The sequence below is a fragment of the Rutilus rutilus genome, assembly GCF_951802725.1.
Source record: "Rutilus rutilus genome assembly, chromosome: 15".
Taxonomy (NCBI): Eukaryota; Metazoa; Chordata; class Actinopteri; order Cypriniformes; family Leuciscidae; genus Rutilus; species Rutilus rutilus.
This window is the reverse complement of record NC_140220.1, coordinates 23,352,845-23,375,058: the sequence shown is the minus strand read 5'-3', so window position 1 is coordinate 23,375,058 and position 22,214 is coordinate 23,352,845. Positions and strand designations below refer to the sequence as shown.

Genomic DNA, 22,214 nt, shown 5'->3' with positions numbered 1-22,214 from the left:
TATTTTAAAGATAATTTAAGTTTATTTTACACACTTTAAGCATTATCGTATCGCATATCGAATATCGCATTTGTCTTCAATATCGTGCAGCCCTAATGTTTATACAATGTTACTAGCATTAATCAATGAAGCTACTGCTAGCAGGCATGATAACATGACAGACCAGCAAACAAAGCACAGGGACTGGCAGACCGGCTGCCTTCCTAATTCAATCCTTCTTATCTAATACTCTATTATATAACGTCATCGCTTACTACTCGGGGCTCAGGCTAAAAGTATTATCCCTCTAAATAATTACCAGCCTCCTGCTGCTATATGTGCCATGCAGATCCAGCTGCAACAATGAGAAACTGTCTGGAGGTACAAATGGCTCACATAAGCTGCAAAATTAACATTATTTGGGAAGGCATGCATGACACTTTGAGAGTGATATCAACACACCATCTGTGACAAGAAGAATAAGATTAACACGAAACACATACACACATCTCTTGCATTTCCTTTACCTCCATCATGCAAAACAGGGCTGTCAAACAAAAACATCACCATATGCAGGTTTACTTTAGTGTACTCATGCAGATGTATCATTTTTTATTAGGATATTATGGGAACATCAGGGATGCACTAAAATGAAACATTTTAGCCGATACCGATAAATCCAGGGCTCTAGATTAACATTTAAGAGCAGTGGCACCGAAAGCCAATGAAAAACACCAATCAGAGTGATCAGGGTGATGCTACCTCCGGATTGGCCTAAAAAATACGACATCACTACAGCACTCGATGAAATGTCAGTCCACACTACAAGCTGTGAAGACTGAACACAACTGCTCCCTATAGAGGAAAGGTTGACATGCCATATGATGACATTGCCATGTTTTAAGCAGCAGTTAAATAGCAAATTCACTGATCATTAATCAATATATGACAGAAATCAATACATTCTCAGAAAGCCAGTGTACGGTCATCATAGAGGGGCTGTGTTTTTCTGCAGGTTTGACATTACAGCACACTGTGTGTACTCAGTCATATAGGGAACATGGGCCCCTTTCCTATGGTCATGCTATGTCAGTGCCCACAATGGGGGCCAAGAAGGGTTTGTTTTTATCCAGACAAATTACTTGGCAGAGCTGCAGTGCTCACATTCAGAAAAATAAAATCTTAAAATGCCTAAAATGGGGGGGGGGGGGGAGGGCTATCAAACGCTATCACAAGATTAAAACAAATTGGGCTTCATATCTCACCCGAGTTCAAAAAGGAAATTACATAATGATATTATGAATGCAACTTTTTTTTGTTTTTCATTTGCACCATGACAAACAGCCCTAAGCACAAACATGCTTTGTATGGTCTCAAGGCCAAGTGAGAAGATGAACCCAGTGACCAAAGGGTGGCGTTTCCAAGGCAAGGTGGGTGATGGGTGAAAGTTTAGAGTGGGACATGTTTAGCAGGTCAAACATCTCAAGGGATGGGTCACGACTAGTAATGAACAAGCCAATTAGTATTTAAATTCATCCCCTTTAAAGCCCCGCAGCTCACATGGAGGTCAATCGTTTTTCGCAATGCAACTTTCGAGAGCTCTGAGTATTGCATTTTCAAGATGCTGTTTAAAGGTAAAATGAGTTATTATTAGTATAATATTTCTGAGAGAGGTGACAGTTGTTTATGTCTCACAAAGAATTGAAGGCCTGCATATGAGCCTGTTGGTTTTGCTGCAGGAGGCGTGGAGGAAGACGTCACAACAGTATGCTACATTCTCAGCTATTATAAGAAAGAAAGAAGGAAATGGACAGGAGGAGGAAAAGAAAGAGAGAAAAAGTAAGCAGTAAAGAAGAGCCTCTGGCTGTGGATCTGAATGTGTGCCAAAGCAGCGCCATGTCCTGCCCATAACTGCAGGTTGTGTGCTTCTCACACTATTTTAACTTTATTCCCTCTCTTTCAGATTTTTTTTTTACCCTCACTGTTTATCGGCTGTCATTCCAGTGAACGTTGAAAACAATTATCGATGATGTGCCGACATAAAGACTAAAGAGAGCAGGACAGGAGACACACATGTAAGGAGTGCTCTCATTTGTCTTCTTTCTGAAATCAAACTGTAGGTCGAGATCAACCATTAAAACAGTGTGTTTGTAGAGTTCATTTTACGAAAGCATTCAGCACCCAACATTCATTTTACGAAATACTGTATATCTGGAAAAACACAAACAGCTCTGATCGGTATACAACAGAAAGATTTGAACTTTTTTGCATTGTAAACAAATGTGACTAAACAAAACTCAAACACTGAAAGTCATCAGCCACTGAAAACCCAGGCATGTGTGATCAGATATTCCCTGAGCATAAAGTGGAAAACTGACACCATTCTGCTCACCCACCCACAACCACATATATGATAATTCAAATGAGAGATCACAAGATATGCAGTGTAAATACAGCGAATCAGATTGAACTGGAAATTCATTTAAACCAACTGTCTTGTACAGGAAAGAGTGGCAAGCTTTCCTTGTGATGCAGTTTTTGCAGTAAAGAGCTGAACCATTTTTTACATGAATTCGACTGTTTGGTTAAAAAATTGAAACAGAATGTTCTGACTGTTTTTGTAATTATGCAACTACACAAAAGGTCTATTCTGCACCCTAAATGCTGAAAGATGACAACATTAGTGCAATAGTAGACATGGGTTCTCTACTATTTGGCCCCCTCTACACATGTCCCTCTAAACATCTAGGCTATTATTGACTCATTAGCTATGTTTCCAGCCAAAGTTACAAGCTACAAGAGGATGTCTTTAACCGTTGCGCTCGTGTTGTGCATCTTTTGCAGCATCTTGCACACGGCACAGCGTTCTATGCAACATTCAAGATAAAAGAAATTCAACTTTTGACCTGCGTCTTTATAATCACAAAACCACGTTCTGTGTGAATGCCGTTCTGTTTTGCACTAAAAACGATAGTTTGACAGGTCATGCAAATTACCTGGCTCTAAGATACATCACCTCTCCCATAAAATATTCTCTAATCACGGATGTTGATTTTTTTTGGTCCTCCTGCCCTGAATTCACCTTCCATGTTTCTGTGCTTTGTTTCTGTTTATGGATGGCCTTTCAAATCTATTACTTATTTGAAGCAGAAACGTGTTTTTAAATTACTTGAACTTCCCAAAGACTCTTACTTTCCCAAAGGCCGCTATTGTGCATGTTATTCCAAATGAAACTATTCCAAATGAAACTACTGTTTGTATTCACAATCTGAAGCAACTAGCTTTTTCGGATGACGCTGCAAAGCCCTTATGTTTCTTGTATGTAATGGGCACTTTTCACAACCCAAACAGATCAATTATATAAATCTCCAGCCAACCTTTTTTCCTGCTGAATATACTATTTAGGGAAAATGCCAAATTACAAAAGTAAAATGGGTGTACGTGTTGTTTTACATTGATTTTGCGCTCGAACCAGGTTGCTCGCTTCTGAAAACCATGCAAACATCAATAAACCATAATGAAGTAACCAAAGCTAGCAAAGTGTGCCAATTAACAATAACACAAGGTATTCAAGCTGTGAGTTTGTGCACATGTGGTGCAATTCTTATGCAACTCACTGTGTTTTTTTCATACTGGCATTAGGTATGAAACGGGCAAACATCCAACCAACCTCGCAATTTAAAAAATCTACCTATATTTAAAAGGTTACATTGTTGGAACATCTTTACAGCTCACAATTCTAAGACATCAACTGTTGTGCATAAGGAGAGTAAGACAAGCTGTGTAATCGGCTGATATGAAAATAGCGAGTTCGCATATCAGCCCGTTATTAAAATCATCAATCCGATAGGATGGCTGGCAGGCACTAGGGTGCAATTGTTTCTTGTGTCTCACACCAGGCATGTACTGTGACCTGCGTCAGCACCCTGTGTGCTTAGTCAACATATGACCAACCCTAATCCACCACCTGTCCACCGTGGATGATGCCACATCAGCCTGGCAAATATAGTGGGCGCAGGAAAAGCTGAGTTTATCATAGATATACACATATTTTAATGCATTAAACATTCTCAAAATATCATAAGCTAACGTAAAAGTTTGCTTCTGTGGTCAGAGCAAATTTAGGCTATAGCAGTCCAGCCAATTGGACAGTACCTATTACTTTAGAATAAATGCAATCTAAGCAGAAAACAGCTACAATCAAGTTTCTGCATACTGAGATTGACAGACAAAAACTTACCGAAATTAATGACAATGGCTATTTAAAAAAAAGTGCTGTCTGCTAAATTCAACACTTTATATCAGCCACCGGTAAGCTGTTCAACAAAGCCTTAAAACTGAAGGGGAAAAAAACACATAAAACATAACTTAAATTATTAAGTGCTCACATACATAAGTGGGAAGCCTAGAAATGCACGGTGGGCGTTGAGTGTTTTCTGTACACTGTGTACCATACATACATACATACATCCACAATAAACATCCACACTGGACAGCTGGTGGTCCAGTGCTACTTTCAACAGCACATTTCTGAATGAGGTGCAAGCAACTCCATTAAAATATGAGTGAGAAAACAGCATTTGACTCATAATATTTAAATTCGTATGACAAAAAGCTTATAAATACATCCTACATCTGAAGCTACTCAACTAACGTTAGCATCTAGCATGAAGCTATCATGAGAGACAGAGTGGTAAATGATGTCGTTGTCAAAGTATTGGTGTTTTTATTGCTCAGCTTTACAGGTAGAGGCATTATAATACAACTTCAATAAAGATAATATTTTGACTCACCAGCACAGGAGAACAAAAACGGCGCACAGCAACAACACGCGCAGCTTCTTCATTATCTTCCCGCGGGGACCAACATCCTCGCTTTTTTTTTTATCTATTCTCCTCTAATACTGACGACAGGGGCCAAGACTAGCTAATAATGCTAATTGTTTACAACTGTATAAAGGTAAAGGGGGGTGTGTTCGCGGTACAGAACAAACACTTTGGTTAGTTTCTGTGTTGAACCCCCCGTTGAGACGCGCTGTCTGCCCGACTGGCTCCGCCTGCGTAATGAGCGTATAAGCTGCTGTTGCTCCGGTGCCCAGCATTCTCTGCTCCTGCTGCCCCGTCCTCAGCCAATGGGCATCGAGCATTGTGTTGACCCCGCCCACTCCTAGAGGTCTAGCTGAGTTGGAAGTTTTGTCATCAGACGCGTCACCTCAATGATAAGAGATGTGAAACAGTGACAGATCACTCATGTGGGAGATTAATTGTGCTACTTTGTTATATTTAACTGCTTAAATGTTCAATTCTTTTGGGGTTTACATGAGAATAATCTCTCATGAGTGTGCGCGGATCAATTCTTCAACTTTATAAACACTTTAATTCGCATAACTGCAAAACTCTTTTTTATATATAAAATCATTAACTTTGTTTTAATAATTCAGCCACCCAAAGAAAGTTTTAGAAGCAACACTTTTGGCTCTTCACCAGTATTTTAGGTAAATGTTTCAAAATAATTAGTGCTGCCAAATCGATTAATCGAGATTCACAAAACCGCAACATATTTGTATGTATTTTTTTTTTATATAACCTATTTTGAATTTTAGTCTTTGTGTATTTTTATATTCCCCAGGCATTTTATTTTCTCCTTTTCTCCTTTTATTGTTATTAAATTACTGTGTTATTATCGTCATAATTTTTATTATTATAAAAATTATAAAATTATTATACTCTGAATAAAAAAGAAGACAAAAACCGTCTCTTTGAAATGAACTGTTCGAAAGAACCGGTTCGCGGACATTAGTCCAACTTCCCATCACTACTAGAAAGTACTGTGGAGCAGAACTACATTCTACGTAAAAGACTACATTTCCCATAATGCAAAATGACATGGCGTCGCGTAATATGCCAGCGGACGTTGTACGTGTGTATAAATATTTAATACATTCTCATAAAACACGTTTTCCTTAATTTTATTGTTTTTTAAATTTATCTTAAAAGAGAAGGTACTTGTGCTGGCAGATTTTGACTTTTTTTTAAAAACATTTCTACTTTTATGAGGCGGGGTCCTCAAGTTACAGAATTCCCAACTCGTTTGGTGAGCTGTCCCAACTCACGAGCAGCTGCTGAAGTTTATACAAGAACAACTTTCATCGGTTGTTGTTAAAGTATTAGAAGTGTAGGAAGATGCGGTGGAGTATAGAGTTGTTGAGAGTGCGTGTGGCGTGTTTATCGTTGTGTGTGTCTGTGATAAGCGCTTTCTCTCAGTCTCTGGACAGTGATTTTACCTTCACTCTGCCCGCCGGACGCAAAGAGTGCTTCTTCCAGGGTATGAAGAAAGACGCTTCGCTGGAGATCGAGTACCAGGTAAGTTACCTCTGAATATCTCATTCTGATTCAGCTTGAGGAAAGCTGACATTGATCATATTGCAAGACACTGTAAATTGTGGGTACTGCCCACATTCTTGATATGGTATCAATAAAGTAGTGTAAAATAGATATGAGTGGATATTAGATATAGTGCGTCAATGACAAATAAGGGTCTCCAGGATAATAAAGAGAGACATTTTTTATATATAGGTGTAATTGTTGTATTCATCAACAAAACAGAACAGCTTAAAGTCTCACAAAAATATCAAGGTAACTTTAAAGTCAAGAGATTTCTTAATGTTTTAGAAAGCCATTTTGAATTTAAAGCATCGTAACCTTTAAAGTTTGGAGGCAACATTATGTGACAATTAAATTAAAATAACAGAACTAAAGTTTTTTATTAATTTAAACAGTTGAAGTAATAGTGAGTGAATATACTTTTTAGTACAGCAAAATAAAATTTTATTATTCTAAACTATTCTAAACCATATATATATATAGCTATATAGCTGGTTGCAAAACATTCTCTTTCAAACATGATCTAATGCAATAAAGTATGCTGCATTATGAAAATTGGACTTGAAGTTGTGACACAATACAGAAGTTGGAGAAGTGACAATGGAGCTAAAGGTCATTTTTGGAGAAGGAAAAGTACCGAAAGGACGTATTGATTCTGTAACTTGCCCATGGTAGGCTCAAACCTTCATGTTGTGAGGGCAGAATCAGCAGATCCTTATGTTGACTCATCATTGATGAAAATCTATGTGTCTTTGTGTAGGTTCTAGATGGAGCCAGTCTAGATGTGGACTTCCACTTGCACTCGCCCAGCGGTCACGTCGTAGCCTCCGACTACAGAAAATCTGATGGGGTTCATACGTAAGTTTTACCTCCAATCACAGTTTAGTCATATGCTTGACGTTCTACTGCTCGATTAACCGTGCTTTTGCTTTTTGTGTGTCAGAGTGGAAACAGAAGAGGGAGACTACATGTTCTGCTTTGATAACACATTCAGTGCTGTTTCTGAGAAAGTCATCTTCTTTGAGTTGATTTTGGACAATATGGGTGACGGCGAGGAATCGGAGGACTGGAAAGCCTACGTTCAGGGAGCAGATCTTCTGGATATGAAGCTCGAGGATATCATGGTAAGAATGACGTGCCAAACAAACATTTTTTTTTTTTTAAACGAGAGGGTCTCGATGTTGGTCAAAAGTTTGGGGTTAGTACTTTATATATATATATATATATATACACACAAATTAATTATTTCAATTAATAATTTTATTCAGCAAGAATGCATGAAATTGATCAAAACTAATTTATAATAAACACTGTTCTTTAAGAAGAACTAAAAATTTACCACAGTTTCCACAAAAATATTTGTGGTAGCACAGTTACTTTGATGATAATAATAATAAATGTTTCTTGAGCATCAAATCATCATATTAGAATGATTTCTGAAGGATCATGTGACACTGAAGACTGTAATGATGATGAAAATTCAGCGTTGATCACAGGAATAAATTAAATTTTAAAATATATTAAAATAGAAAAAAAATATTTTAAAATTAAAATAATATTTCTCAATATTACTATTTCTTATCAAATAAATGCAGCCTTGCTGAGAATAAAAGACTTCTTTCAAAAAAATCTTACTGACCCTAAACTTTTGAACAGTATATAATTTAGCTTGTAATATTTGTAAAACTGTCAGGGTTCTCATGCTCATGGAAAATACCAGACACATCAATAAATCTTTACCTCTCTGGAAAAGAGTTTAATAAAATCTTTAAAAAAAATTATATAAGTAAAATAATTTTTGTAGTTATGCTCAACCTACAATATTTAGCTAGAAATTGGTCTTTGTCAGGGCAGTCTTTATAAAATGTTTTGAACAATCTGTAAGCAGTAGTTTGGATCAGCAGGAAATATAAACTGAATTCATTAGTCAAAAGGCGTGGTAACCCCAAACTGTTGTCATGGAATGTGGATTAGCAGGAATTGAACATGAAATATTATTCAGTTAATGAATGTGTCACAGACATTCTTGGAATGCACTAACAAGTGTGGTTAAATCCCCCAAAAAATTATTTCCTATTCACAGCCATTATTATTTGGGCTTGAATACTCCGGTTTCACTGACCATATGCCAGTAGTCGCTCTGTCTGTTAAAGGTAACATTTGTTTGAACGGAAGCAATGTAGATAACCAGACAAGGCATGCCAACTACCAGCATGCAGTGCAGCCACAGGTGGTGTCAATGTGACCCTGACACATTGTGTCATGAATGACATGATTATGTGCTTCTCAAACGGAAGGCTGCGTCCTAGTAAGGCTGCATACCTCGGCTGCCATGCCATCAAGCGCCACCGAAGGCCGTCTCGTCAGTTTGAAGGATTCTTTAAAAGGCAGCCTTCGTTTTGTGTCCTTCATTCAGCTCATTGTGAAGGATGCATCAAGTGTATCCTTCATGTCCTCCAGTTACCCACAATCCTTTGCACCCATTCCAATTCACGAAAAAGAGCTGACGGAAAACGTGTCGCACTGAGCTTGTCTGAGTTCATTATGAAATGTAAGACAAAACAAAAATGTTTTCGGAAAATTAATGCATATATATTATCTTGTTTTGGTATAAATTATAAGATAATAAGATACTGGGAGACCACAGACGACTGTCAATCACTGCATTTTATTAACAGAAAGCCAGCTAATATAAAGATTTTTTTAATACAGAGTATTTTTCCAATAAGTTTTAATAGTACCTTAGTGCTGGGAGGGAAGACGTGTGACGTAACCTCACAAGGATGAGAAGCACCAGAGGCCACTAGCTAATATTAACAAGTGCAAGTACTTTGCTGTTTTTCTTGAAAGTAGTGTATATAAACTGATTCTATGTTAACAAGCCATTTCAGGAAGCAACAGGAAGTTTTCTAATTAAAATCACATCTGTGCAGGAAATTGTGTGTTCCTATTGGGTCAAAGTGTTTGAGTTTACTTTGTTTACCTGCCATTGTTTCATAGCAGAGATTTTATCGACTCTATTTCTCCTTAGACCTTTGTGTGGGACTCTTTATGTCTCGGCTGTTGGTTATTTTTCTTTGAACCCTGAAGACGTAATAAAGTTATCTGAGGTTTAATTGTTGAGAATACTGATGAAAAACACTATTTTCTACTCTTCGTCCTCCAAAATACACAGAGACACTCTGAACTAGGGCTGCACGATTTGGGGAAAATGTCATATTGCGATAATTGCGATATGCGATATAATAAACAAATGGTTTCATGAGTTAACTTGCTTGGTTCTCAAGGAAAATAAATGCACACACAGATTAGTGATAATCAGCCTAAAGAAAAAAGTTCTTTAATCAAGAGCAGTGAGTGTTTTTCTCTGTTCCCTTTGTTCTTTGATTAACTTTAGCGACAGATATAATTAGTGGCTACTGTGTACTGTCCCTTTAAGACCAGCCGCCGCTGTCAGAGACGCGGATCTCACACGCCTCATTCTCTCACGAGTCATAACTCTTCACGTTCATCATAAGACTACTCTTATGTTATGAAGATACTCGACAAAAAGACATTTTGGCATAATTGTGTGTGTTATTGTATGTTCAAGCTCGGAAGAGAACTGTATTCTGGCATGCTGTTTTGTGCGCACGCACGATATTAGCGCGAGTCTTTCTGTGTGTCACAGTCAGGACATTCACAGGCAGCGCATTCTTTTTTGTCTTATCGCGCATGAATGGTTTAAAAGTATTTGCATGAATAAGAGCGGGATCATGTAACACTAGCCAAAAGATGCCAAAAATTAACAGATGCTGCGTTAATTGCGCTAACAGCGCTAATTTGTTTATTTAATATAAAATCGCAGCATTTTGCGTCATATAATCGCTTAGGCTTGACATCCGATTGCGATATAATTAATCGTGCAGCACTACTCTGAATTTATAAGGTTACAAAAGGGGTCTATCTCAAATAAATGCTGTTCTCTTGAACTTTCTATTTATCAAAGAATCCTGAAAAAAATATCAGTTTCCCAAAATATGAAGCAGCTGTTTTGAACATTTTATAATAATAATAATAAATATAGCTGCAAGCAGCCATTACCGGGGCCAAGCACAATCAGATGACAAGACATGCCAACATTGCTGAAAGTGTCAGACCAACTGCAACAATGAGCAATTAAAGACATTAAAGAGTATTTTAGGCCAAATGTCTGAAAAATCATAGAAACAGTAAATAAAAATATGATTTAATGGATTATCACTTTCAACCAATAGGTGGCGCAGTTACAAACCTGATGTGATGCGGTCGGAGTGAAGTGACAATGACACATACAAAGTTTGGTGTCAATATGTCAAGGCATTGCAGAGATAAAGCCTGAATAGTGCCTTTGGCATCATGCCTCAAATTTGCTGCTGCGGTATACGAAAACGGTTTCGTCAATCGACACGAAATCAATAACTTTTAGTCGGCACGGTCTGGAGATGATACGATTCGATTTTGGAGAAAATCGGACAAACGGTGTAGGAGGAGTTCGAAAAAGTAGGTTTTGAATAAAAATCAAGATGGCGCACAGGAAAATAGGCCAAATAAGGAAAACTTGGTATCTATGTTCTCGGCTTGACCCAAGGAATGTAAGAAGACCAATGGCATTTCAAAAGGCAGATGTTATCAAAAGTAATTAGCCTTTTTGTAAATTTTGTTATAACTTTTGACCACAAGGTGGCGCTGTCTCGAAATATTTTGGGTACCTTCAGGGTATGGTGCTGATGGCACATACTGAGTTTCATAATATTAAACCAATGCATTTGTTTAGTATAGCATTTTATTTCACAAAACTGTATTGAAGTCTATGGGAATTTCATGTTTTGTTCTATTATAGCGCCACCAAGAGGCTCAGTCAAACCATTTTTTTTACATGTCCTCAGAGTGAGCCCATACATATGTGTGTCAATTTTGGTGAAAATATCTCAATTCGCGTCGGAGTTATAGACATTTATATGAAAAAACACGAAAAAAATGACTGACACATGACTTTGATTGGAAATTACTACCCCTAAACATCAATATTTTCGCATATGGGCATTGGCGTTTAGCTACCGACCTATGTTTCCAAACTTCTGACGGTGGTTTCGTCTCGATCGGACTAGCGGTTTCAAAGATATAGCCAAATGTTTTTTAAGCGCTAAATCACAACGCTACACAAACCATAAGGCAAAACCTAGCATGTTTGGTATCGTAGGACTCGGCAACGATTCAGGAGTCTAATGACATGAGTTTCGTGAAAATAAGTCGACCAAAACCAAAGTTATAAGCATTTGGAAAAAAAAATTCACCACTAGGTGGCGCTGTTTCGAAACTTCTCAGGCTCCTTCAGGGCATCGTGCTGATGACCCATGCCAAGATTCGTAACAATCCGTTCATGCGTTGTTAAAATACAGCATTTTAGCACAAAATTCAAAATGGCCGACAGCCACAATGGCCGATATGGTAAAATTTGATATCAGTCGACTCGGCATGTTGCCCTGAATCTAACGAGATCAATTTTATGATTTTTGGACAAACTGTTCAAAAGTTATAAGCAAAAATAGACATTTTTCATATCTCCGGACCAGTAGGTGGCGCTGCGCCGAAACGCAGCATGTAGCCTCAGGTCATGCTTGTGATGACATGTACCAAGTTTGGTCTGAATACGATAAACCGTTGCGGAGATACAGCCTTATAACTGTTTTTGCAAGCGCTACCTAAAATTTGTTCGAGCGTTTATCAAAAACGGTTTGACGAATCAACTTTCTTTTAATAACTTTTTGTCAGCAATGCCTGAAGAAGATGCAAATCGGACAAACCGTCTAGGACGAGTTCGAAAAAGTAGCTTTTTTGGAAAATTCAAAATGGCGGCCATGTTTTATGACTGAAAATGACGTCATAGGGTGCAGTCGAATCGGCATGAGCTCAGGAATCAGGGGAAAAAAGAATTTTGTTGATTGGCCTTACGGTTCAAAAGTTATTAGCAAAACAATAGTGAAACTTTGGACAGGTGGTGGCGCTAGAGGGAATGACTTAGACACACCAAAATTGGTGTATTTAATGTTGGGATGGTCCTCTATCAGAATGTCAAAACAAAACAACTTTCCCGCAATCGGTTCTATGGGCTGCCATAGACTCCCAGAGCGGAAGCAGAATAATAATAATAAGAAGAACGGGAACAGATACAATAGGTGCCTCCGCACCTTCGGTGCTTGGCCCCTAATAAATGTTTCTTGAGCGGCAAATCATCATATTAGAATGATTTCTGAAGGATCATGTGACACTGAAGACTTGACTAGAATTCAGATTTGCCATCACAGGAATTAATTATATTTTTAAAACATGAAATTAGAAAACAGTTATATTAAATTGTGATAATTTAGCCTAGTTGAACATAAGAAACATTAAAGTGCCCCTATTACGTTTTTTCGGATATTACCTTGTATGAAAGGTAATATCCGAAAAAGCGTAATATAGCTGTTTGTGAATGTAAAAGGTCTGCAAAATTTCAAAGATCAAAGCGCACAATAAACAATTATTGTCTCCCAAAAGAAAGAACCGAATCTGAACTGCCTGAAACAAGTTGTCAGTAATTCCAGTCTGTCTTCCTTCTCAAACCTATGTGGGTTTGTAACAAATTTGCACAATACCAGCCTGTGGTCTTCATTGGTTAGCAGACGAACAACGTCTACTTTGACCCTCAAACACTGTAGTCGTAGCTGAGGCCTGGAAGAATTTGGCTCATGTTGTCGACATGTTGAGAAGACGCTGTTTTCAGCGCTGGGAATCCACTTAGATGCTCTTCAGAAGGATGAGGTATCATGCTGGAATAAAACTGACCCCATCATTACTGTTTGTATCACTGTGTATCAAGCGCTGAAATTCAGATATGGTAATAGGGCATTTTGTTTCTGACACGTGCTGTAAGCTATAGACCAATCACAACAGATCGGGCCATTTGACCAATCAGAGCAGAGTAAGCTCTCGGGAAGGAGGTCTTACCAACCTCAAACTTTTGAAGGTTAGTGCATGTTATGTAAGATTCACATTTTGAGTGTGTCTTTGTTTGCAGGACACCATTAACAGCGTGAAATCTCGACTGGGAAAGAGTCTTCAGATCCAGACATTGCTGAGAGCATTTGAAGCCCGTGACCGAAACCTGCAAGAGAGCAACTACGATCGAGTCAACATGTGGTCGTGCACCAACCTTTTCCTCATGGTGATCGTATCTGGCATACAGGTCTACTTGCTGCGCAGCCTCTTCAATGACAACAGGAAAATAAACACATAGCCTCCACTGCTGCTGCTACTGACTGGAAACACACAGGCGCACCTCGATCTATCGCTCTCTCTCTCTCTCTCTCTCTCTCCCTTAATATTAATCTCCATCCTCCGTTTCGTCCCATCAAAGTGTCCTTGGACTGATGATAGCTGGAGTCTCTCCTCCTCCACTCTTTTATCCCTCTTGCCTTGTTGCGGTGAAGACAATCATTTTCTGCTTGACACAGCCGATAAAATGAGAGATTGAAGTTGATCTCTAAACTGCTGCTATGTGACAGATCTTACCAGGAACATGACTTCATGATGTTTTATGTTTTAAAAATGTGTTCTTAGACTACCCGAGAACTAATAGTTTTGTGTTTTTGTATGGCACCATGTTTTATAGTTCACTGTATCACGGGGTAGTTACTGAAATCTTCCAGGCACTGATAAGGATACACTGATATGCAGCAGGTTTCATATTTTTGTAAAAAAAATAGCTACGTATTTTTAAATTAAACCATTGTAAAGCGTTCATGAGCCGTATTAATGTCCGATTGTTTTAAATGCTTTTTCATGTTACCCATGGGCACACCTATGCCCATGTTTGCTTTACCCATCTGTTACTGATAATCATGTGAATTTAGACACACCCAATACACAGATGCAGTGACCTTCTTCTTATTAACACATTTTAATGGCGCTAATTGTTTTGTCCAGGTCCATTAATTTATTGCAACATACATTAAAAATGCAATTCATACAACGGCTTGAATACACCTCTTTTTTTTTTTCTTTGTCAAAGTGAAAAAACTGTCCTGATGTCATAATGAAGAAAAAGGCCACATTAAAAGAATGAAATTCTCGAAAAGAAAACCTTAAAGGGATAGTTCACCCAAAAATTTTAATTGTCATCATTTGCTCAACCTCAAGTTGTTGAACACAAAAGAAGATATTTTGAAGAATGTCGGTAACCAGACAGTTGACAGTAGCCATTGACTTCCATAGTAGGGGAAAAAAAATACTATGGAAGTGAATGGGGTCCATCAACTGTGTGGCGGACATTCAAAATATCTTCTTTTGTGTTCAGCAGATGAAAGAAATTCATACAGGTTTGGAAACACTTGAGGGTGTGTAAATGATGAGATCATTAAAAATTTTGGGTGAACTATCCCTTTGAGTAGTTTTGCATAATCTTTTTTTTATTTATTTTTTTATTTAAATAAATGTATTCACTGAAAAATATATATATATAAAAATCATGTAATGTGACCAATTTGCAGGAAAAAAACATAAAACAATAAATGATGTCATTGAGAGGACTACTAGACTCTCCTGACTGTATGTCAAGGTCAAGAATATTTGATAATATGACCTTTTTATAACGTTAGTTCAGGTTGTGAAATGTCACGTGGTGACACTCTTTAAACCGTAATGATATTTATGAATTAATAGTTGATGATAATTGTAAAATAAAATTATTTTCACCTTAAAAACACACTTTTGAACTTTTATGGAAATTATGTGTGCAATCGCATGTATTCGTTCATGGTTATACGAAATTATTTATTTATTTTTTCTCGAAAATGGTATGAAGTTTCTCTTCCTTGGTGAATGTGTTTGATTTAAAACAGTATTTTAATGGCTATTGTGTTGTCTCAGTGCAGAAACACTTGTCTAGTGACGCTTGAGCCATCTTCCGCTGAGAGTCACTGGTCCTGTGGGGATTTGCTCAGTCTCACGGTACTAATAAATGAAGTTTACTGCTCTTCTTTTGCTTGAATTAAACTATCTTCTGGCTTTATTTCTGGGGTTATCATAGTTGGACTGCTTTTTAGTTTATATACTAATGACCAGTTCAACATTTATACTTCCTGGTTGAATAAAACGGCCTAATTAATTATGTGAATTTATGTTTGACTATTGGAAACATGCTTGTTTTTGAGCACGGTTTCGCAGAAAACCTTTTCGACTTTCAGTAATGAATTTCTAATGTTATTTCGCCACCTGCTGGCTGCTTGTAGAGCTGCAAAGCTGGCAATTTTCAGCTATATTTATATCCAAAGGAATATCTAAAGGAATTTGATAGTTTTTTTTTATTTTTTATAACATTATCTGAAAAAAGAAAAAAAGATGATATGTAAGTTTTTTTTCTTACATAGATTGATCATAGATCATAGACACGTACGTTCAACTCAAGTACGATTTGAATTGTAATTAAATTATGCTAATGAATTGTTATATTAATAACCCATTTAAACTCACCGAAATGGTCTACAGTGAGTCTGCTATAAATTATAGTGCAGTATGTATAAAATATTTTGAACATGTATTAGGGCCTTTAAAGACTCTATTATTAAAATATTATCAATACTTATTCACATTATAACATTTATTTTACGTATTGTTAACGTTAAAACAAAATATGAAAAATATGAATTATCTTTCCCCGCAACCGCCTGATTCAAGGGTTTTCAAACTTTTTGATGATAAGGACCCCCAATACAATGATCCCCTCGTGATAAATAAATGCTCTAAAAGTCCATTTGTTCTGTGTGATTGAACGACTGGCCATTTCACACTGATTACAAGTGTGAGAATGAATAAAACATCCTTTCAAGAAGACAGTTGGAGGATGTGAGTAAACGAGGCCTGCAGGTGGCGCTCTTCAGCGAACACTACCAGCGGTCTTTTGTTTTTGTGGTTCGTCACTTCCGGGTGTGCGATGTCATGACAGCAGTGGGTCAAGAGAGAAAATCCTGCTGATTCTGTAAGATATTACAATTATTTTCATTTTATCAAGTATATGTTCGCTATGAATTACATATTAGCGTTAGCTGTTGTATGATGGCTGTAAGTCGAATCTGTTGTTGATAAGATTCAGATTGACGTGGGAAGCTGTCAGTCTCACGCATAGACTGTGGTCTCACGCAGAGTAAAGACGAACAAAGAGGTTTAATTTTTGCGTAACTTCAATAATATTTTGATTGTAAGTCAGTTTTATTAACGCAGTTGGATATTTGTTAGTGTTGCTCCAGGTTTTGTGGCATTTAAAAAATTATTTGAACATTTTATTTCAATCCTTAAAGAAGCTGATAAAAAGGAATGCCTAAACGCTAAAAGTTTAGTTTTATTTGTTATAATTTGCTTTTATATATTTTGGTATTTATTTAGTCTAGAGCCGAACAAAGAGGTTGATTGTGTGTGTGTGTGTGTGTGTGTGTGTGTTTAATAATAATATGATTTTACAGTAGGCAATAATACTTTATTACCTAATTTATTTTTTGATTTATAAATACGTACGTTTTATTTACAAAATTGTTGATTTCTTACATTTATTTGTGGCATTTAACAATTATTTGAAAAGTTTATTTCACTCATTAAAGCAGCTGAAAAAGGAATTCCTAAAAACTCTAAATTACTTGCAATATGTAACTCTTCTCAAGTTTGATTTGTTTTTTATCTTTATTGTTATAAATTGCTTTTACATATTTTAGTATTATTTTAAAGCCTTTAATATATTGCAAAGTCTTAAATATATATTAAAACAATGTGTTTAACAATGATATGGCCTGTTTTTTATTTGAATAAACTTGTATAGTAATAGTCATGTATCATATATATGTAGTATATATCTAGTATATGTTTTCATATTGATCAGACAACAGCTTTAAGTCCAACAAATATAGTTCCTCGCTGTCTTTACCCTGATAGATGTACAGTATGTAGTGACGAGGGGTTGTGTGTGGTCCGTTTTGACAGGCGATGGGGGCAGACAGTGGTCCTGGAGCTCCTGCAGTCCCGTGGCGTAAAGTGCTGTATGAACGCCAGCCTTTCCCAGACAATTACGTGGACCGGCGTTTTCTGGAGGAGCTGCGGCGCAACATCCGAGTCCATCAGTACCGTTACTGGGCAGTAGTGCGTGAGACGGGGCTCATCGCGCAGCAGGTGTCCTGCGTGGCTGTCTTCCTCACATTATGGTCTTACATGGAGCAGGGAGACCTGGAGCCATCCCTAGTGTTGTGGGTCTGTCTGGGCTGTGCTCTGCTGGGCTACGGCCTCTACGAGATCCTGGGAGGCGCTTGTGTTCGGGAGCGCACGCGATTGGCCGACCTGCAGAGCGCCACTATCTTCCTGGCATTTACCTTTGGGTTCTCACCCGTTTTAAAGACTTTGACCGAGTCGGTTAGTACAGATACGGTGTACGCCATGTCAGCCGTGATGCTCCTGGCTCACTTGGTGTCTTTCCCGTACGCTCAGCCCAGTCCGCCGGGCAGTCTTTCCCTCAACGCGGCTCTTTTCGGGTCGGTGTGCCTGGCGTCCCGGCTGCCTGGCGCCCTGCATACCTTCACCATGCTGAGCTGTGCCCTCCTGGTGTTCGCTCTCTGGCCCTGTCTGCTGCACCGCATGCGGGACAAGGCGGAGTGGAGCTTCCCGTGGGCAGCGGTGCTGGTGTGTCTGGCTGGAGTCGGGGGTCTGGGAAGCCTGTGGCCCGAGGGGGCACTTCTTCTCTCTCTGGCGCTGTTAACATTAACGTTACTCTGTCCACTGTTATTAGTCCTCCTGCAGAGGCACAAGGACAATATCCACGGTCCTTGGGACGAGGCAGAGATCAGAGAGGACTTGTCCCGATTTCTGAATTGAAACCGTCTACAGGATTTTAAGACTGTTTTAAATGCTTTTGAGAGTCTTTTGCACTTTGATTAAAGGAATATTTTATCCAAAAACTCGCTCTCTTGTCGATCCAAACCTGTATGACTTTCTTCTGTAGAACACAAAATAAGATATTTTGAGTATCTTTTATGTTCAACAGAAGAAAAGTCACACAGGTTTTGGCATGAGGGAGGAATTTTTGTTTGTGGGCGAACTGTCCCTTTAAGCTCAGGGATGAAGAACTGTTATTGAGAAATTACATCTCATTTTGCCAATATAAAACTTAACTATTAAATGACTGAACCTCATTAAAACATATCCAGGTCACATTTAGCACCGACTTGAAAAGAAAAATCAAATATGAATTTATGTTTTACTTAAAGTCTAACACGAATAGATAATTCCCGCACGCTGCTATAGCTCGCAAATTGTATTTTAATGCAACGTTTCGGTCATGTGACTTTCATCATTGTTTTGGTGCCGGGTGAAGATTGCACGAACGAAATGCTGCATTAAAACATGATTTGCAAGCTATAGCTGTGTTCTTCTATTTATTCCTATGCACACTTATAGGATTTACAAGGAGTTGTGGTGGCATTTTATGCATGTTATGCCCATTCTTAGGATAAAAAATCTTAATGGTCCTATAAATAGATTTAGAAATCTTACTTTTTATAAGCAAAAATATATAATTTTGGTGTTTGATCCTGACATGTTTTGTGATATTCAGTCAAATGGTATATATGGGAGAAGGGAGGTTTTTTTTAACAGTATTTATAATATGTTGCCAAATTGTTAATAAAATACAATGTTTAAATGGTTTTAAAAATGCTATAATTGAAATATAATGTATTGATTTATTTGAATGGAGGTAATAGAAAATCCATTTACAATTGTTGAAACTGTTGTGGACAAACTGTTGACCACAAGATGTCAGTCCTCTATCAGTCCCAGGCTTTGCTGCAGCGTTCATTCTTTGTTCATCTGGAACAGCACAGCAGCAGTCAGCAAAACATTTCTGCCAGTGTTCAACTGAAAGAACATACAGTAATAAGCCTTTGTTGGCTTTTCTTAAGTATCCTTTATAACTGACAGAATAAGAGCTTTTATATGTGACATTGCAATAAAGTTGTCAAATTAAAGCATTCTGTGCAAAATCTATGAGAACTTCTTGTAAGTTCGAATGTTCTAAACTAGACTAAACTAATGTTTGTTTTTTCACATTTTTGAAGAAAACGAGAGCAACGCGGTTATTGTGGGTGGATCCTTTACAAGCTGCATGAATTGAGATACAAATCATGTCTGTACCACAAATGGTGTCAGAAATGACACGCTCAAGTTTTAAACGTTGGCTTAGGGGTTGGTTCACTAACCCTAGTTATGAGCAGTGATGCTTGCTTTAGTAAAGTCCACTAACTACAGGAAAGTGTTGGACTTCTTAAGCACGCAGTATTTTACAAAGTCCAAAAGTCCTTTTTATTTAAGCCCGTTAAAGAACTGAATGAAACTCACATTGCAAACATCAACATATGTACAGAACAGGAACAAACCTCTGCAGCATGACAGCATACTGCAAAAAGACCATCTGGAGATGAGTTTTGCCTAAACCAGAATCTGTTTTGATGGTTTTCCACTGTCTAAGATGTGAATCTTTGTGAAGTCTTCTTAATGAAACTTTAAGCAGATCTTGTTGGCGCTCTCGCAGGTGGGCATGTGTGTCTCAGTGTGGCTGTTGAGTGGGCACCGCCGGTGGCTGTCTCCTGTAACACATTAGACATAACCCGAGCTGTCAGAACAGACTCCCATAGGTCACTGCTCAAAGCTCTGCCAGTTCAGCTAATGGAAACAACAACAATCTCCCATAAACTGCTCTGCTGCATATGTTTACAATTGCCTGCGAGTGTGTTTTGTTTGGGGAAAATGAAAGCGAAATGAACACAAATGGCCAGATCACATCAACAGGACTGAAAAGAACACAAAAACTATTTTTCTTTAGACGGGCCACAAATGAATACCAAACTCTGCTGATTAGCTGTGACTCGTGCACAAGAATCTGAAGAACCAAAAACACAAAAGAATTCTAAAGGAAAAACCATGATTGTGAACAAAACATCAATAATTTTTCCTTTTAACCTTAAAAGCGATTACTCTTGCTTTGAGATTTTTCTGGTAACACTTTACATTCAGGTTCAAATGTAATACTAATGTACTTACCACAAACAAACAATTCACACTTCTTTTACAGCATTTATTAATCTAGGTTAAGGTTACATTAAGACATTTATAATATTACAAAAGATTTCTAAATTAACTTTCTGTTCATCAGAAATGTTTTTTATCACAGTTTCCACAAATATATGAAGCAGCACAACTGTTTTCAACATTGATAATGATCGTGTGTTTCTTGAGCATCAAATCATCATATTAGAATGATTTCTGAAGGATCATGTGACACTAAAGACTGGAGTAATGATGCTGAAAATTCAGCTTTGATCATAGGAATAAATAATATTTTAAAAATATATTAAAATAGAAAACAGTTATTTTACATTGTAATAATATTTCACAATATTGCTGTTTTTACTGTATTTTCAAACAAATAAATGCAGCGTTGGTGAGCTTAAAGGAGAACTCCATTTTTTTGTAAATTTGGAGTGCTGTCAGTACAGAGAACAACGACAAAAATCGGTGTTGCCTACACCGTGTTATCCTCGTTTTAAAATTTGCACCCTGTTGACTTTAATGGGGCAGGTTTTAAACCTGCTTTAACATCCTTGATTTGTCATTACAAGTGCACAGCCATGTGAGTGAGTTTATTTAGAGTGAACACGGTGAATCTGACTGCAGTAGATGTGAAAGAAATGAATAAAAATGATAATAATTCAGCCAGCGAAAATACCTGTATTTACATCCTGTTTTCGGTCGAAGTCCAAAGTAATCGATTGTCGAGTTCACGCGCATAGGTTTAGTACCTATGATCACGCGTGTGAACTCGACAATTGACTACTTTCAAAAAATTGACTACAAAAAAATTTTCTCCTTTAAGAGACTTCAAATCAATCAAATTCAAATGTTTGAATGGTAGTGGACACAAATACATTTTAAACAATAATATATTTTAACAATATAAAAAATTATTGTTGGTTTAACTTTAAAAAGTAAGTAACTTGGTTGTCTTCAAATTTAAGTTCATTGAAAAAAAAAGTTAATACAATGAAGGAGATTGGTTTAATCAACAGAAACTCCAAATATTTTGTTATCTGAACCACATAAATGATTTGACATGTTATTGAGGTGTTTGGCCAATCACAACGCACTGGGTCAGCTGGCCAATCAGATCACTCTGGGCTTTTTGAAAGGATGGGCTTTGTAGAAATCAGCGCGTTTCAGACAGACTGGTAATAGAGGTACTGCTATAATTTACAGTATAAGAAAAATAATGTTTTTTGAACATTAACGTAAATGTTAACCTATTCTATTAAACCAAATAAACAAAATAATGAGCTTTTAAAATAGCATTATATGACCCCTTTAACTAATTTAACCTTATCGTAAAGTCTTTCTTAAAGGAGTTTTTTTTATAGTGAATTTTCTAAACCATTGAATAAGAGTATTTTTTTGCGATTCTTAACGCTGAAGTTTGATCTCTAGCATCACAAGACAGACTATAAATATAATACCATTGGTCGGACAAACAGATTCACGTGACTGGTGTTGTGCCGTGATGACTGGTGTAAATGTTGCTGTGTTGTGCTGGTCAGGAGGATGCTCAAATAAACTGCCACTGTGTTGGACTTTTCAGGGAAATCAACTGAAAAATGACTTACTTATACTTGTCTCTGCATCTTATGTTGGAATAGAAGTAGTGTAACACTGAAAACGTAACACATCACCTTTAATTAGGCCCAAAAGACCAAATTATTGTGAGCTGAC

General features: G+C 37.4%; 4 protein-coding genes across 12 annotated transcripts in view; 2 read left to right on the top strand and 2 right to left on the bottom strand.

Moving 5' to 3' along the window:
• The window catches only part of suco (SUN domain containing ossification factor), a 52,163-nt gene extending 47,110 nt beyond the window's left edge, over positions 1-5,053 (bottom strand). For 3 of the 5 annotated variants that reach the window (XM_084432050.1, XM_084432052.1, XM_084432054.1), the window contains exon 1: positions 4,773-5,044. In XM_084432050.1, coding sequence (XP_084288176.1) covers positions 4,773-4,825 — 53 coding nt within the window. In that variant the 5' untranslated portion in view covers positions 4,826-5,044. Of the gene's footprint in view, positions 1-4,772 lie in introns of all 5 variants that reach the window. The other 2 variants (XM_084432051.1, XM_084432053.1) reach the window with 2 other exon arrangements.
• An 808-nt stretch (positions 5,054-5,861) lies between these two features.
• Positions 5,862-14,471, top strand: tmed5 (transmembrane p24 trafficking protein 5). The gene is made up of 4 exons (XM_084431806.1): positions 5,862-6,341; positions 7,123-7,220; positions 7,306-7,486; positions 13,441-14,471. Exons 1-4 carry the CDS (start codon positions 6,162-6,164, stop codon positions 13,657-13,659), a joined length of 678 nt encoding a protein of 225 aa, XP_084287932.1. The 5' UTR covers positions 5,862-6,161; the 3' UTR covers positions 13,660-14,471.
• Positions 14,472-16,308: 1,837 nt separating this feature from the next.
• pigc (phosphatidylinositol glycan anchor biosynthesis, class C) lies at positions 16,309-19,423 on the top strand. Its single transcript, XM_084432502.1, has 2 exons — positions 16,309-16,398; positions 17,391-19,423. Exon 2 carries the CDS (start codon positions 17,394-17,396, stop codon positions 18,270-18,272), a length of 879 nt encoding a protein of 292 aa, XP_084288628.1. The 5' UTR covers positions 16,309-16,398; positions 17,391-17,393; the 3' UTR covers positions 18,273-19,423.
• Positions 19,424-19,509: 86 nt separating this feature from the next.
• The window catches only part of dnm3a (dynamin 3a), a 50,075-nt gene continuing 47,370 nt past the window's right edge, over positions 19,510-22,214 (bottom strand). For 3 of the 5 annotated variants that reach the window (XM_084432487.1, XM_084432486.1, XM_084432488.1), the window contains one exon: positions 19,510-20,041. In XM_084432487.1, coding sequence (XP_084288613.1) covers positions 20,002-20,041 — 40 coding nt within the window. In that variant the 3' untranslated portion in view covers positions 19,510-20,001. The remainder of the gene's footprint in view (positions 20,042-22,214) is intronic. The other 2 variants (XR_014629971.1, XR_014629972.1) reach the window with 1 other exon arrangement.